Source organism: Mytilus edulis, chromosome 10 (genome assembly GCF_963676685.1).
Source record: "Mytilus edulis chromosome 10, xbMytEdul2.2, whole genome shotgun sequence".
NCBI classification, from domain to species: Eukaryota; Metazoa; Mollusca; class Bivalvia; order Mytilida; family Mytilidae; genus Mytilus; species Mytilus edulis.
Window position 1 is genome coordinate 39,856,318 of NC_092353.1, and position 14,076 is coordinate 39,870,393.

General features: G+C 32.5%; 2 protein-coding genes across 2 annotated transcripts; both read left to right on the top strand.

The window, feature by feature from the left end:
• Positions 1 to 2,866: 2,866 nt before the first annotated feature.
• On the top strand, positions 2,867 to 6,632 carry LOC139492765 (trypsin-4-like). The gene is made up of 4 exons (XM_071280914.1): positions 2,867 to 2,878; positions 4,104 to 4,137; positions 5,197 to 5,267; positions 6,461 to 6,632. The coding sequence occupies exons 1-4, from the start codon at positions 2,867 to 2,869 to the stop codon at positions 6,626 to 6,628; spliced, it is 285 nt and encodes a 94-aa protein (XP_071137015.1). The 3' UTR covers positions 6,629 to 6,632.
• A 773-nt stretch (positions 6,633 to 7,405) lies between these two features.
• LOC139492424 (fibrinolytic enzyme, isozyme C-like) lies at positions 7,406 to 10,585 on the top strand. Its single transcript, XM_071280623.1, has 4 exons — positions 7,406 to 7,478; positions 8,524 to 8,701; positions 9,366 to 9,502; positions 10,398 to 10,585. The coding sequence occupies exons 2-4, from the start codon at positions 8,575 to 8,577 to the stop codon at positions 10,548 to 10,550; spliced, it is 417 nt and encodes a 138-aa protein (XP_071136724.1). The 5' UTR covers positions 7,406 to 7,478; positions 8,524 to 8,574; the 3' UTR covers positions 10,551 to 10,585.
• Positions 10,586 to 14,076: the final 3,491 nt, after the last annotated feature.

A 14,076-nucleotide genomic window follows, 5' to 3' on the forward strand; every position in this document is an offset into this window, starting at 1 on the left:
CATTTGTCTGTTTGACAGTCCGGTTTTTTCACATCCGTACCGCCCATAGGTCCAGATATTAGTGTAGTGTTTTTCAACAAAGATTTGACCCATGACCTTTTAATTACATTTTATGGAAAAACGAGCCGAATTGCATATGATTTGTTTGGACCTTTTGCTAGATAAATGTCTATGGTTTCATGAAAGGTATCACTGTATTGGATTTGAATTTCTCCTTTTGACCATTTTTGTTTTAGTTTTTTGTGGCATTTCCAACCTCCCATTTTTTTGCAATTTTGTATCAAATAAAAGCAGATTGTTGCCATGATTACACCAAGAAGAGATTATATTTCACCATTATAACTATTTGAAATAAAATCTATGGAAGATGTTCTTTCCAATAATATACACATGCATAACACAAATATAAAGTATTATTTTTTTAAAAGGAAGGGGAAAAGGTGGTTACAAATTATGAGTGTCAATTTTAATTTTTTTCCTAACTGTGTATTGCTACCTATGATTGAAATACAAACCCAGTTTAGTATAATACCCATATCAGCCTAAGGCAGTTTGTTACAGATTAATCTTTTCTGGAAAGACAAATTAAACAAGAATATGTCCATAATACACGGATGGTCTACTCGCACTATCATTATCTATTTTCAGTGGACTGTAAAATTGGGATCAAAACTCTTATTTAGCATTAAAATTATCATAGGAAACATGTGTACTCGGTTTCACGTTGATTGGACTTGTACGTCCTTGCTCCAGGCAGTTCACAACAGATTGGTCACGTTTTGAGTAATATTGACACAAATAATGTTACTCTTGAAATGGTGAACGGTCTATTTAAAAACGATAATAAACTTTTAGATACGACAGAAAGAGTACTATCAACAGACAAAAGAAACTGGTTCATCCCGACAGCAAAATAAACCATAGTTTGATAAAAATTGTAAAGACAAAAGTTATGAGTATCACAAGGCTGGAAACTTGTATAATACAGTGAGATCAGGTGCTGATAAACTAGCAATTAATAGTACGGTCAAGGATTACCACAAAACACTTAACATTACTTATCAGCGGTATAGAGAAAAACTGTTCTGATCAACTGGGATCATTATCGAAAATTACTGTAAGGTATTTTGGAAGACACCAACAAAAATAATATGAGTACAAAAAAGACAAACCCTATGTCTGTATTGAAGCAATCCATGAATATTTTAGAATCATGAATGCAAGTGATGAAGACCATTTAAATGATATTGATATACAAGTCTGTTTAGTGGTCCAATTTATATTGAACTTTTAAATGGAGTTTTTGTACATAAATTTGGCCGATAGTTTCCTCGTTTGAATTGTTTGACATTTGTCATTATAGGAGCATTTTATAGCTGACTATGCGGTATGGGCTTTGTTCATTGTTGAAGGCTGTACGTTGACCTATAATTGTTAATTTCAGTGTCATTTAGTCTCTTGTACGAGAGTTGGCAACCATAACACATCTTCATTTTTACCATTATAGAACAAAAGATCTTGGTACAGACAGAATATTAAAGTAGTTTTTGAAAAACTCTCTACCATTGTGATATGTATTTACACTGAGCTTTTTAATGTAGTATTGCATGCAGGGATTATCCCAGGTATAGATAACCTGATCCGTATTTGGCACAACTTTTTGGAATTTTTGGTCATAAATGCTCTGCAACTTAGCACTTGTTTGTCTTTATAACTATGTTGATCTGAGCGTCCATGATAAGTCTTATGTAGACAAAACGCGCGTCTGGCGTATTAATTATTAGCCTGGTACTTAATTATTTCTTAAACTTGGAGAGCAGGACGATAACATCACAATGGACTTGAGGTTGTTGAAGACTTTTCTTATTTATGTGTTATCTTTAGGTATAGCGTTACTGTTTAAAATACAAAAACAAACTTATTGACTAAGCGCAAAAATCGATGGATTTTATATATCGAATGGTAAGAAACGAAAACATTACAATAAGTTTGCAACTTAAATTTTTTGATTCTTTGATACACTCAATTCTTTATGGTTTTGAGGTTAGATTTTGAGCATTTGAAAATAATTCAACAGATGCATTTGAGATTTTCCAAAAGAATTAGAAAAATTAGAAAAACTTAACCTAAATTTGTGGTGTATGAAAAATTGGGAAAATTTCCTTTGCCAATCGATTTAGGTATAGACTGATTGCAACGGTATACTACTGTTGCCTTCATTTATTAATACCACCTGACCGAAATCTCTGCTGGTAGACAATCTGTCCCCGAGGATTCTACAAGTCCATTAGCCTAACAGCATGAAAAATAGTAGAATATAAAATAAGGTTGTAAACAGGATTTGTTTTCTCTCTATCGATTTATGACTTTTGACAGCGGTATACTACTGTTGCTTTCATCTATACCGGTGTAAAGTATTGAAAAAAGCAATGAACTCCGTAGAGTTAAGTACAGGCTGCTGCTTGAATAAACAAAATCACTGTTATTATGTTTCAAAATTCAAAACACTGGGTTAGGATATCTTTTCACGAACCAGATTGCCTTTTGTGATAACAAAAAAAGATCAATATTGAGTGATCAGTTTTTACCTAATGGTTTGGCGATATAGCATATTCATCTCGAGGACAATAGAATATTTGAAGGAAAACAAATGGATCAGACTATCTGAACAGACATTCTAATTCATCATTGATTCCAGGATTGAAATTTTGCATTTGTGTCAGATGCGCGATTAGTCTACAAAAGACTCATCAGTGACGCTCGAATAAAAAAAAGAAGAAAGGCTGTTAACAAGGACATTGAGCTGATGTTTTCCAATCGAGACGGGATTCTGACAAAATGTACATAGACCACGAAAAATACCAGCATGATTCTATTGGTAATTATAGGAACAATATCTACCCAGATATTGTACTATTAATCCACAATACATCAATTGTCCATACTAGTATGTAATTCGTAAGTCTATACATACGGCTTTAATTTTATAAAGAAAAATGCTTATTTATTCTAAAATATCTACAAATTTATTTCTATCCGTTTAAAAGTACAGCATGCATAATGCCTATTTTTATTGTTTGATTGTTATACTTTGACCTCAAGCATTTATGTGTGCGCGTTATCAATAAATCTTGAAAATTTTATTAACCAATTCATAATATTTACATTAGTTATGCTGGAAGCCCAAAATGTTAAAGAGCAGATTCAACAACTGCAAAGATATTCATAATTAGGCATGATGCAGTAAAAACATTTCCTTTCTCTGGATTTCATATAGTATGCATAGGTGACATTGCTATAATTTCTTGCATCTTAACAAAAAAGAGGGGGAGGAGTATTATCAAAATTGTAAAGGCATTGTTCTTAAAAAGTATAGACGAACCAGTTATCTGTTTAATGTCATTGTGAAAATGCATGAAACTATCAAACAGCGTCAGGACTATACGGCACGGGCATTACCCGTTGTCGAAGGCCGTACTGTGACCTGTAGTTGTTACTTTCTGTGTCATTTGGTCTCTTCTGAATAGTTGTCTCATTGACAATCATACCATATCTTCCCTTTTATAACCACACTGCTGTAAGACATGGTGGACTGCATAAAACATACAATGACATGAAAGCACATGCCAACATAAGCCATGAAGCGATAAAAAAACATTTCTGAAACTTTGTGATCACAGTTCTCTAAAGAAAAACGTTCTTTGCTTTTAATTATTGTTCTTTATTATTCAATAAATTTCAAATGTATATTCTGTTTTACTTAAATTTATTTTATAAGTTATGTACAAGTTAAAACTATTTTAAGCAATATTTAGTACATGTTATAGCATGACGAAAATTGTCATCCACCCCACGTGTTATCAGTTCTTGCTATTATTCGTCAAACTGATAGCCGACAATAAATCACTAAATTCAAACTATAAACTGTGTTAAGCAGTAATTTAAAGTATCTCCAGCTTTTGTCCAGAGTCTATAAATTTCAATTTTAAGTGTTTATATGTGACTAAGAAATACACAAGTGTCATGCACAACGTGCAAGTTTCATTTTACACCATGTATAAAAAGCTAAATATTTCAAAGTTTGTCACTAATCGGACATCTAGGAAAAAGTACTTGTATTTACACTGATTGTAGCTGGTATGTTTTTGATAGAACTTGTTTAATCTATTGTTTCTTTATTCATTCATTCTAGTCTATTGATGAAATCTATTCATATGATGAAATCATAATCTTTCAGTCAGTTTAATTGAAGTCTGGAGCTGTCATGTCAGTTAACTGCTAGTAGTCTGTTGTTATTTATGTATTATTGTCATTTTGTTTATTTTTCTTTGGTTACATCTTCTGACATCAGACTCGGACTTCTCTTGAACTGAATTTTAATGTGCGTATTGTTATGCGTTTACTTTTCTACATTGGCTAGAGGTATAGGGGGAGGGTTGAGATCTCACAAACATGTTTAACCCCGCCGCATTTTTGCGCCTGTCTCAAGTCAGGAGCCTCTGGCCTTTGTTAGTCTTGTATTATTTTAATTTTAGTTTCTTGTGTACAATTTGGAAATTAGTATGGCGTTCATTATCACTGAACTAGTATATATTTGTTTAGGGGTCAGCTGAAGGACGCCTCCGGGTGAGGAAATTTGTCGCTACATTGAAGACCTGTTGCTGACCTTCTGCTGTTGTTTTTTTCTATGGTCGGGTTGTTGTCTGTTTGGCACATTCCCCATTTCCATTCTCAATTTTATTACATTTGTTTTGGTGCTTCATATATATGTTTGTTTATGTTACCCGAATATATTCAAAAAGCTCTAAAATTAGGTCATTTCATTCATTGATATGAAAATGTTTGATGGTATTTATACATTTATAAAATAGACAGATTACATAAAGGATGTGTGATTTTGCCTTATGACGTATAATAATCATATAATGTGGGCTAAAATGAGAACAAGGCCACTTGTTGGTGTATTTGTATGTGATATGGTGCATATATAATTAATTTGTCTAACGTTGTTTAAAGTTATCCTGTTAACTCTACAAGCTACTTTTGGAATCAAGTATTATTCTAATAAAATAAATTATAAATATTATTAATTTTACAAAAATGAGCAACAAACTGTAAATTATCATTGCGCGTTGTGACTTTTTGATTTGTTGTACATAATTTATCGCATTTCTTACTTTTTATTTATTATTACAGCCTCTGCTGTTGACATATGGCAACCAGCGAAAGAACTCATAGAAAGTGAAGAAAGGGGAGACAAATGGCCGGTAAGCTTTCTTGTTTGTAAATAACTGGGTATAATTTTGAGGACAGTTGTTTCGTTGACAATCATGCAACACCTCCTATTTTTTTTATTAAGAGATAGAGACAATTTTCCCTGTATTTGGTTCAATCCCAGGGTCGAAGTCTAAAAAAGGTGTCACATTCTTTACTGTTCATATAGTATTAAATTATAAACAGTCATTTCGGGGCCTTTTATAGCTGACTATGCGGTATGGGCTTTGTAAATTGTTCAAAGTCGTACGGTGACCTATATATACCAGTAGTAGTTAATATCTGTGTCATTTGGTCCCAAATTTTGTATCGGAGGACATCGCTTTTTATAAGTACAGATTGTTGGTTTTACTCAACGGTGTCATAACACTTGTGTTAGGATAAGTCACAAAATGTGCCAACATTTCTGTCAAACTCATAATTTTCATCTGTCGTTAGGCGTTTTTAGTTTGGTGATATATCTAACAGTAAAAATTGAAAGTCTTTTGGAAAATTGATCCTGATGTGGAAAAAACCTAGGAATAATTGGTATTTCTCTTCGCAACTGTTGGATGGGGTTTACAAATTGGTTTTAAAAAGGACAAAAACAAATAAAAATAGGCCCAAAATCAAGAATAGAGAATAATGGGGTGCTAAAACATAACGAAATAATTATAATGAGCAAACATAGAAAAGATGGATTAAAATGACCTTAAGAATGAGAAAGAATTTGGCACATAAAGCCGCACTTTATTATGTCTTGACAGAAAGGAATAGTATGTGTATTCACATGTTGACAACCCTCCGATTGTTCCGACAACTAATGTATAAATAGATATTCTTATTACATAATTTTTGAAATGTTATTATTAGTATTATAAATTTTGATATTTTATCATTATTATTACAAATTTTGATATTTTATCATTATTATTACAAATTTTGATATTTTATCATTATTATTACAAATTTTGATATCTTATTGTTATGATAAATTTTCATATTGTATTATTATCATCATAAATTTTGATATTTTATTATTATTATCATAAAAAAAGGACCTTAGAAATGTGAAGGAATTTGGCACATAATTCTGCACTTTATTATATCCGGACAGAAAGGCATACATAGTATGTGTATTCACATCTTGACAACCCTCCGAATGTTCCTACAACTAATGCATAAATAGTTATAATTATTATTCTAGGTCGATGACGTTAAAGGGAAAATCGTCGGTGGTGAAGATACAACAATTTCCCAGCACCCTCATCAAGTGTCCCTACAAAGAAGTAATAGCCATATTTGTGGAGGTGCCATTGTGAATGCTGACTGGATTGTAACGGCTGCACATTGTGTCGACAGTTCTAGACCGTAAGTGTATAGATATATTGTGATAACACGAAAATTCTGAACCTTAATGCCCACATCAATATCTACTAATATATCATTAAAGTAATGAATAACTTAACATTGAATGACTGCAAGGCGGGTGGATGGTCAATTGCATTTTTTTCAGAAAAAAAGTAACATCTCTATATCTGATTTAGCGCTTTCATTTTCAACATATTTCTGAGTATCGGTTTACACTAAATCTTTCTTGACATTTTTTCAAAACCGTTTCCAAACGGATTATATTTGGGTTTTTCGGTCTCCATGTCTTTTATTTTATTTTGTTTTTTTTGACATTGTTTTACAAGTAAATAAAAATCGATATTCAAGCCATGTTTTGTGGCGTTTTGCGAAGATAAAAAACTAATATACTAGTACAGCACAGCAAATGGATTATTTTGTGTTTAACGCCACATTGACACCATTGGCTATTTTTGGCGGTCAGTTTTTCATGATTGGTCGATTCCGGAGTGGTTTGAGGTAACCACCGATCAACACAACAGGCTTTAAGGTTAATTTAGTGATAAGAAAGATGAAAATATGAAGTCAATTTGGAATTTATAGTGTCAAACCTTCTGAAGTAACCACTTGTATTTAGTAAAACCTTTGTTATAAGACTATTAGTTGTAGGTCCCTTTGTAGTGTGTTTCATATAGTTTGAACGTGTCAAAGACCACCAGTCATATGAAACCACATTTTCTCTCCCTTATTGCTGATGGATAATAAAACACATATTTTTTTTCTTCTCTGTATTCATACAGGACTACAGGATACGAGCAGGATCTTCAGCTCATGCTAGTGGTGGGACTACGAGAAGTATAGAGCTCATCGTATCGGTAATATTCTGATCATTTATTCCTATAATGATTCAGGGTAATATATGTGTTTGTCTAGTATCGACAAAACAACACATCAACCCGAAACACAGTTGTGTATCATTAGTTACACTGTGATTTTATGGCATTATACGAAACCATGCCTACATGGCCTCCCTTTGAAATATACACGGTCTCCACACGGTTGACTTTATCCAAATATATTCATATAATTTATAGGCTATTTTATTGAGAGATTGGACAGATCAAGCTAATGTTAAATATAAATCACCACCATTACATTAAATTTTTAGAGTCGACAATAATGTTTATAGTTTTGATCAAATACATAAAAGTATCAAAATAGAAGTAAACTTTAAGACTTTTCAGTACCAAAAATGAAGAAGTAAGGAAGCTAGTTTTGCCCATACAAGCAGTATATATAAACGATACGCACTACAGTGAATCTGGTCAACCTTTAAAAACGGGTTTCTGGTAAATAAATTATCCAACATTGACAAAATGACTAATAACCGGATTTCCTCATTTATTACGTGTTAGGCATCACAGGAGCATAAACATAAACATGTAGAAATACCGATATGTCATGATGGACTAATTAGAATTGGGTCCGAATATAATCATTGGGCTAAAGCTAATAAGTAAATAAATAATAATATGTAAATGTTCATTAAAATACTGTTATATTTGAATTGAGCGTCACTGATGAGTCTTATGTAGAAGAAACGCGCGTCAGGCGTACTAAATTATAATCCTGGTACCTTTGATAACTATTATATGTCAGGTGAAATTAATGTCATACAGATATACCAATGTCGAAGAAAGTAATCCTACTGGCTCTTGCGGTAACAAAACATTCCTTTGTAATATATTCACAAGATATTTGATTTGAAAAACAAATCGTAGTACAAACATTTAAAAAATAATCTGAATTTTTTTTTACTGAAAACCCATAAAATTTTGTATATAACAAGCATCATTACATTGCATTTTGGAATTGTGAAAAGAGCGAAATGTAACCCTTTTAAAAACCCTTTTTTGTTAGCACGAAAATTACAACTCAGGAGCTGGAACATTTCCAAATGACATTGCACTGATGAAAATGTCATCCAGTTTGTCATTAACTGGAAGTATTTCAGCCATTACCTTGGCAACAGGAAGTCCTGACGAGTTTGCTGGCCAGACATGTGAAATCACTGGATGGGGCAGAACTTGTGGAACATGTAAGTACATAACTAAAACAAAGTCTTGCAGAACTTGTGGAACATGTCAGTACGTTACCGAACCTAGTATGGCAGAACTTGTGGAACCTGTAATCAAATAACTAAAACAAAGTCTTGCAAAACTTGTGGAACATGTAAGTACATTACTAAAACAAAGTCTGGCAGAACTTGTGGAACATGTAAATGCATTACTAAAACAAAGTCTGGCAGAACTTGTGGAACATGTAAGTACATAACTAAAACAAAGTCTGGCAGAATTTGTTCGAACATGTAAATACATTACTAAAACAAAGTCTGGCAGAACTTGTGGAACATGTACGTACATAACTAAAACAAAGTCTGGCAGAATTTGTGGAACATGTAAATACATTACTAAAACAAAGTCTGGCAGAACTTGTGGAACATGTAAGTACATAACTAAAACAAAGTCTGGCAGAATTTGTGGAACATGTACGTACATTTCGAAAACAAAGTCTGGCAGAACTGGTGGGGTTTCTTAGAAAGGAGCCACATGCTCCTAGGGAATATTCTTTAAATATATATCATAAAATTGATTGAATAATGCCAATTTTGAGACAGCTGTGGAACTCATCTGTATGACCAATCCATGATAATGAATCTCTAGTACGCCTATTGTATGAAATTGTCAATTTTTATTTTCCAGGCGGTTTACCCACTAATTTAAAAGCATTAAGCATGCAAGTGCTAAGAAACAGTGAGTGTAAAAACTATTGGACTGGCAACAACATACTTGACGGCCATATTTGTATATTCCAAGGAACTGGTTACGGTGCTTGCAATGTAAGTGATGCACATTCTTACATGAGTACTGATTAAGTTTCTGTATAAAGCTTAATATATATATGTTTTACAGCTTTTTCATATTTGCTATGTGGATTAAATTGTTTCTTTACTGATAAAGTGTTCGCATGAAAGTTATCTGCTTTGACATTTATCAATATTTAACGTGTTTAATAAAAGAAACGCTTCGTGAGAAAATATTTAAGATATCAAGAGATGAACATTAGACATAAGACATGTGTGTTCAGTATGTGTAGATGTTATAAGTAAGAAATAATTCATGGGGGCTTGAATATATCGTGATTTTACCACGGGTTGGCCCTTTATGACAAATACTTTACCCTCAGCGATTCAAATAGGACAGATACGGCTATTGTTTTGGATCGAAGCGCTCTAAATGAAGGCATTATTTGCCGTTCCCATAAATAAACGGAATATTAAATTGACGTAAAAAAACGGAACAAACTGAAAAAATGACATGCTTAAACTATTTACCATAAATTATTTAGATAAGTTTGGATTATTCTAAATGACAATTGTACTTTTATGTCTTATAAGTATACAAAAATGGCTTATATAACACATTTCAGCATTGTTTGTTTACGTTTCCTTGTTTGTGATGATTTTCGGTTTCACAAGCATGTATTTTCCCGCAAAACGCTTATATTCAGACGTCGGTTAGCTCATTCATAAAAAAGCATATGACGTGGGGGTACGATCGGAACAGCCCAAATAATATCTTCATATTTTACAACGGGTGTGCACTCAAAGCGTTTGAAGGACGTCATGTTAGAATATTTTTATATAATGTTTTTTCATTTGCCAGTAATCTTTATAAATACATCTATACCCTTTAACACCTCCGTTATATTATATCACCTTTATTTATCATTAGGGAGACAGTGGAGGACCAATGGTTTGTTCAGGTCAACTGGCTGGCGTCACATCCTGGGGCGCGAGTGGATGTCCAGGAAGTCGTCCAAGCGTTTACACTCGAATTGGTGTGTACAAAAGCTGGATGGACTTCGTGATGGCTTCAAATTCCTAATTATAATGTCCGAATAAACAATGCAGTATACTTGTTTTTATCTTTTTTTGTTTTAAATGTATGCAAGCCAACCCTTTGATTGATTTATTGGTCCACATTTCACGTACACGGGACTGGTGGCTACGTGGAAAGAGCCAAACAAGATGATTTATCATTGATAGCGTCACAGATAGTAACATCTCACGTTCTCTACAATTTAGAATTGTTTCAATGTTTTCCCTCAAACTTTCATAATTAAAATTGTGGTTACTAAAGTAACCCGTAATATTATGATATCAAAAATTGTCATTATTCCAAATTTTATCATTGTTTGGATAAAATTGAAATACACTAGCTTCATGGAAAAATTGATAGTTTATTCGAATGCGTCTTCAAAACACAATTAATCGATTTACCGTATTACTACCGTAAAAGCAGCTTTTTAACTAATTAAATTGGTGTAGGCGATGAACTGTCTAAGGAAAAATCTTGCTTATGTTTGGTATAAAAAGGTCTAGTAGTTATATATCTGGTAAAGGCATGATAATTCAATTGTCCTGCCATTCCAAGAACTATCTTCATATATTGGTTACGAAATATGGCAGGGATCAATATTAAGAATCGAATAATAAACACAGAATAATCCTGCAATTCTATGAGAAAATATCTCTATCAAATTTAGGAATTATCTGTCAACAAGTGAATTTTCATAACACCAAGCTATAAGCAGATAAGAAGATTTGCCACATTTAATATTAATATGTTGTGTACAAAAAATGCATGTTCGACTGGATGAACGTTTTGGGTAAATATAACGATTAGCTGTACGCAGAGTTTGTATCAAGTGGAAAAATGAGTAATTCCAAAGTCTTCAACAATAGACCGACACAATCTATACAATATGTCGAGCTCCAAATAGTCCCGAGTGCATACGAGCACAAACACTTAAAAAAAGCCAATCAACAATCATTTATAAATATAAGTGTTGTTTTCCCGTTTCTACACAGAACTTCCTCGATGTATTCATTTCAAAGCAGGGACACTTTCAAAACGTCTTTCAATTATTACTTAAATCAGAGAAATCTTCAATAAAACATATGGTAGCAATACACAGTTACAAGTTTAGTTTTTTTGGTCATGGCGATTTTGTTTTGAATATGAAAGGTTTAGTACAATAAAATTGATTTTGAGATAGTTGAAGTATAATATAGCCTTCCGAGTGGGTTTATTTGAACATTTAAATTGTATGAGCATGTTTTACAGCGTCTGGCGTACTAAATTATAATCCTGGTACCTTTGATAACTATTTACAGGCCATTTGTTTGTTTAAAAGTCCGTTTTTTCACATCCGTACCGCCCATAGGTCCAGCAATTAGTGTAGTGTTTTTCAACAAAGATTTGATCCTTGACCTTTTAATTACGTTTAATGGAAAAACGAGCAGAATTGCATGTTTTTTGTGCCCTTTTGCTAGATAAATGTCTATGGTTTCAGGAGAGGTATCACTGTATTGGATTTAAATTTCTTCTTTTGACCACTTTGTTTCAGACTTTTTTGGCATTTTCACCCTCCCATTTTTGGCAATATTTTTATCAAATAAAAGCAGATTGTTGCCATGGTTACACAAAAAAGAGATTATATTTCACCATTATAACTATTTGAAATAAAATCTATGGAAGATGTTCTTTCCAACAATATACACATGCATAACACAAATATAAAGTATATTTCTTTTTAAAAAGGAAGGGAAAAGAGGTGGTTAGAAATGTTGAGTGAATCACAATATGTCTATAAACCACAAAGGACCAAAACTACAGTAACCGATGTAGTCGTAATTGCGTGTCGATATCTTGCCAATCGTACGGTTGTTTTATCTGACTAACTAACTTGATGCGGAAAATGACCACCAGCATGGCTAAAGGTATTACTCCCAAAGGTATTGTGAGGGGTGTGAGGTGACACGTTCAGGTATTCAAGCGATTTCCTGTCGGGCTTGCAAGTTCATGCATCGTTTAACTTCTGTAGGTATTGATCAGTGTACACGGCCGATAACTTATAACTTTCCATTCTGAACTATATCAGGTGTATAATATACATCTCCGTCTTGCGTGTCCGAAAGTGATATAATATACTAGTCATTACTTAACTCATACGCTTGTTTACAAATAAAATTTCTGGTGTAAAGAATATTATTTATAAAAATATAAATAATACCAAAAAAAAAATAAATTTGATGAAATAAAAATCTATTTACATATTTTTCCAAGGGTAAATTTGGGAAAATGTAATATATATTCGTTGTCAATAGTAAAGGACAGATTTGAACATACCAGAAATATTGATTTAAAAAAATGTACGCACTTGTCGACGATTCGTTTATACGCCTGGATAGAAAGTTACGGAACTATAGCGCAAATTAAAATATATACACATGTATACATGGAACATAAGAAAGAAACATACATTTTGTGTAAATTGGGGTAAAAGTTTTGTAAATAGACTAGTCCACCTATGCGAACAGTATGAAATCTTCGAATGTCGATAGACTATTGTATACCAAAAGAATCAGAAGAAGAAGAAGAAGAAGAAGAAGAATTTGATTTAAATACAGGTCGATATATAACTTGCTTTGGTTCATCGAAGTTATGAACATAGTAAAATCACAGATTTATGTATCAATTAGATTATTCTCGAATAAAGGAAGAAATTCGTCATCATCACAATTGTTCCGACATGCATGTAATATATAAGCAACTGGACGTACACTTATAATCCCCAAGGGATGTGAATATTTTCTTGAAAAACTATTGAGTATTAAAGTTTCAAATCAATTTCGGGATTTATTTTCCATCTTGATATTCAATGACAGCAATTTAAAGAATATACTGCTCAAGTTGTCCGCTTAAGGGTTAAAACAGACTTATAATTACATTCAAAAATAGGGAAAGATGACATAAAATTCGTTCTGTCTTTTTTTTTTAAACATCATTGATCAAATAGCTAAAGTATTATACGTTGTGAGACGAAAACTATTTTAATAAGGACATTCCCGATTATGAATAAATTTGGTTGATGTTTTTCACACTTGAAAAGAATTTCTATTCATAATTTTTCGATTCCATTCCAAGAAGATCCTTAAATTTCCTGTCAATTTTTTAAACATCTTTTTTTTCAAATAGCTGAAGTATTCATGCGTTTTGAGATTTAAAATATTTTGATAAGACCATCGATTTCTTCCTAAAGATCGCTTTGGATGGACTAAATTATATATTTGCCATTGTTAATGATTTGTTTGAAATATCAAAGGTTGCCGATTCTAATTTAAAATAGTAAAATTTTTAGTTCATACACTTGTGTTTAGAAGGCTATTTTTATTTATAAAGGAGTAGGTCCGGTAAGGACCGATTTTGGCCTCAAATTTCAGGTTCATCTGACGAAAGATTTTGACCACTTTTTAAACACTTAAGTGTCTATTTTATTTGAATTAATTAGTTTATGTGAAAGATTTTAACAGATTTAGTCATTAAAAACGATCCGATTCAAGTTCAA

Bases quoted from the DNA above. Each gene is read 5' to 3' on its own strand.
- LOC139492424 (XM_071280623.1), top strand. From the start codon at position 8,575: ATGAAAATGTCATCCAGTTTGTCATTAACTGGAAGTATTTCAGCCATT. The intron at 8,702-9,365 runs GTAAGTACATAA...TTTATTTTCCAG, and splicing joins GGGCAGAACTTGTGGAACAT to GCGGTTTACCCACTAATTTA. The intron at 9,503-10,397 runs GTAAGTGATGCA...ATTTATCATTAG, and splicing joins CTGGTTACGGTGCTTGCAAT to GGAGACAGTGGAGGACCAAT.
- LOC139492765 (XM_071280914.1), top strand. The intron at 4,138-5,196 runs GTATGTTTTTGA...TTATTATTACAG, and splicing joins ATTTACACTGATTGTAGCTG to CCTCTGCTGTTGACATATGG. The intron at 5,268-6,460 runs GTAAGCTTTCTT...TTATTATTCTAG, and splicing joins AAAGGGGAGACAAATGGCCG to GTCGATGACGTTAAAGGGAA.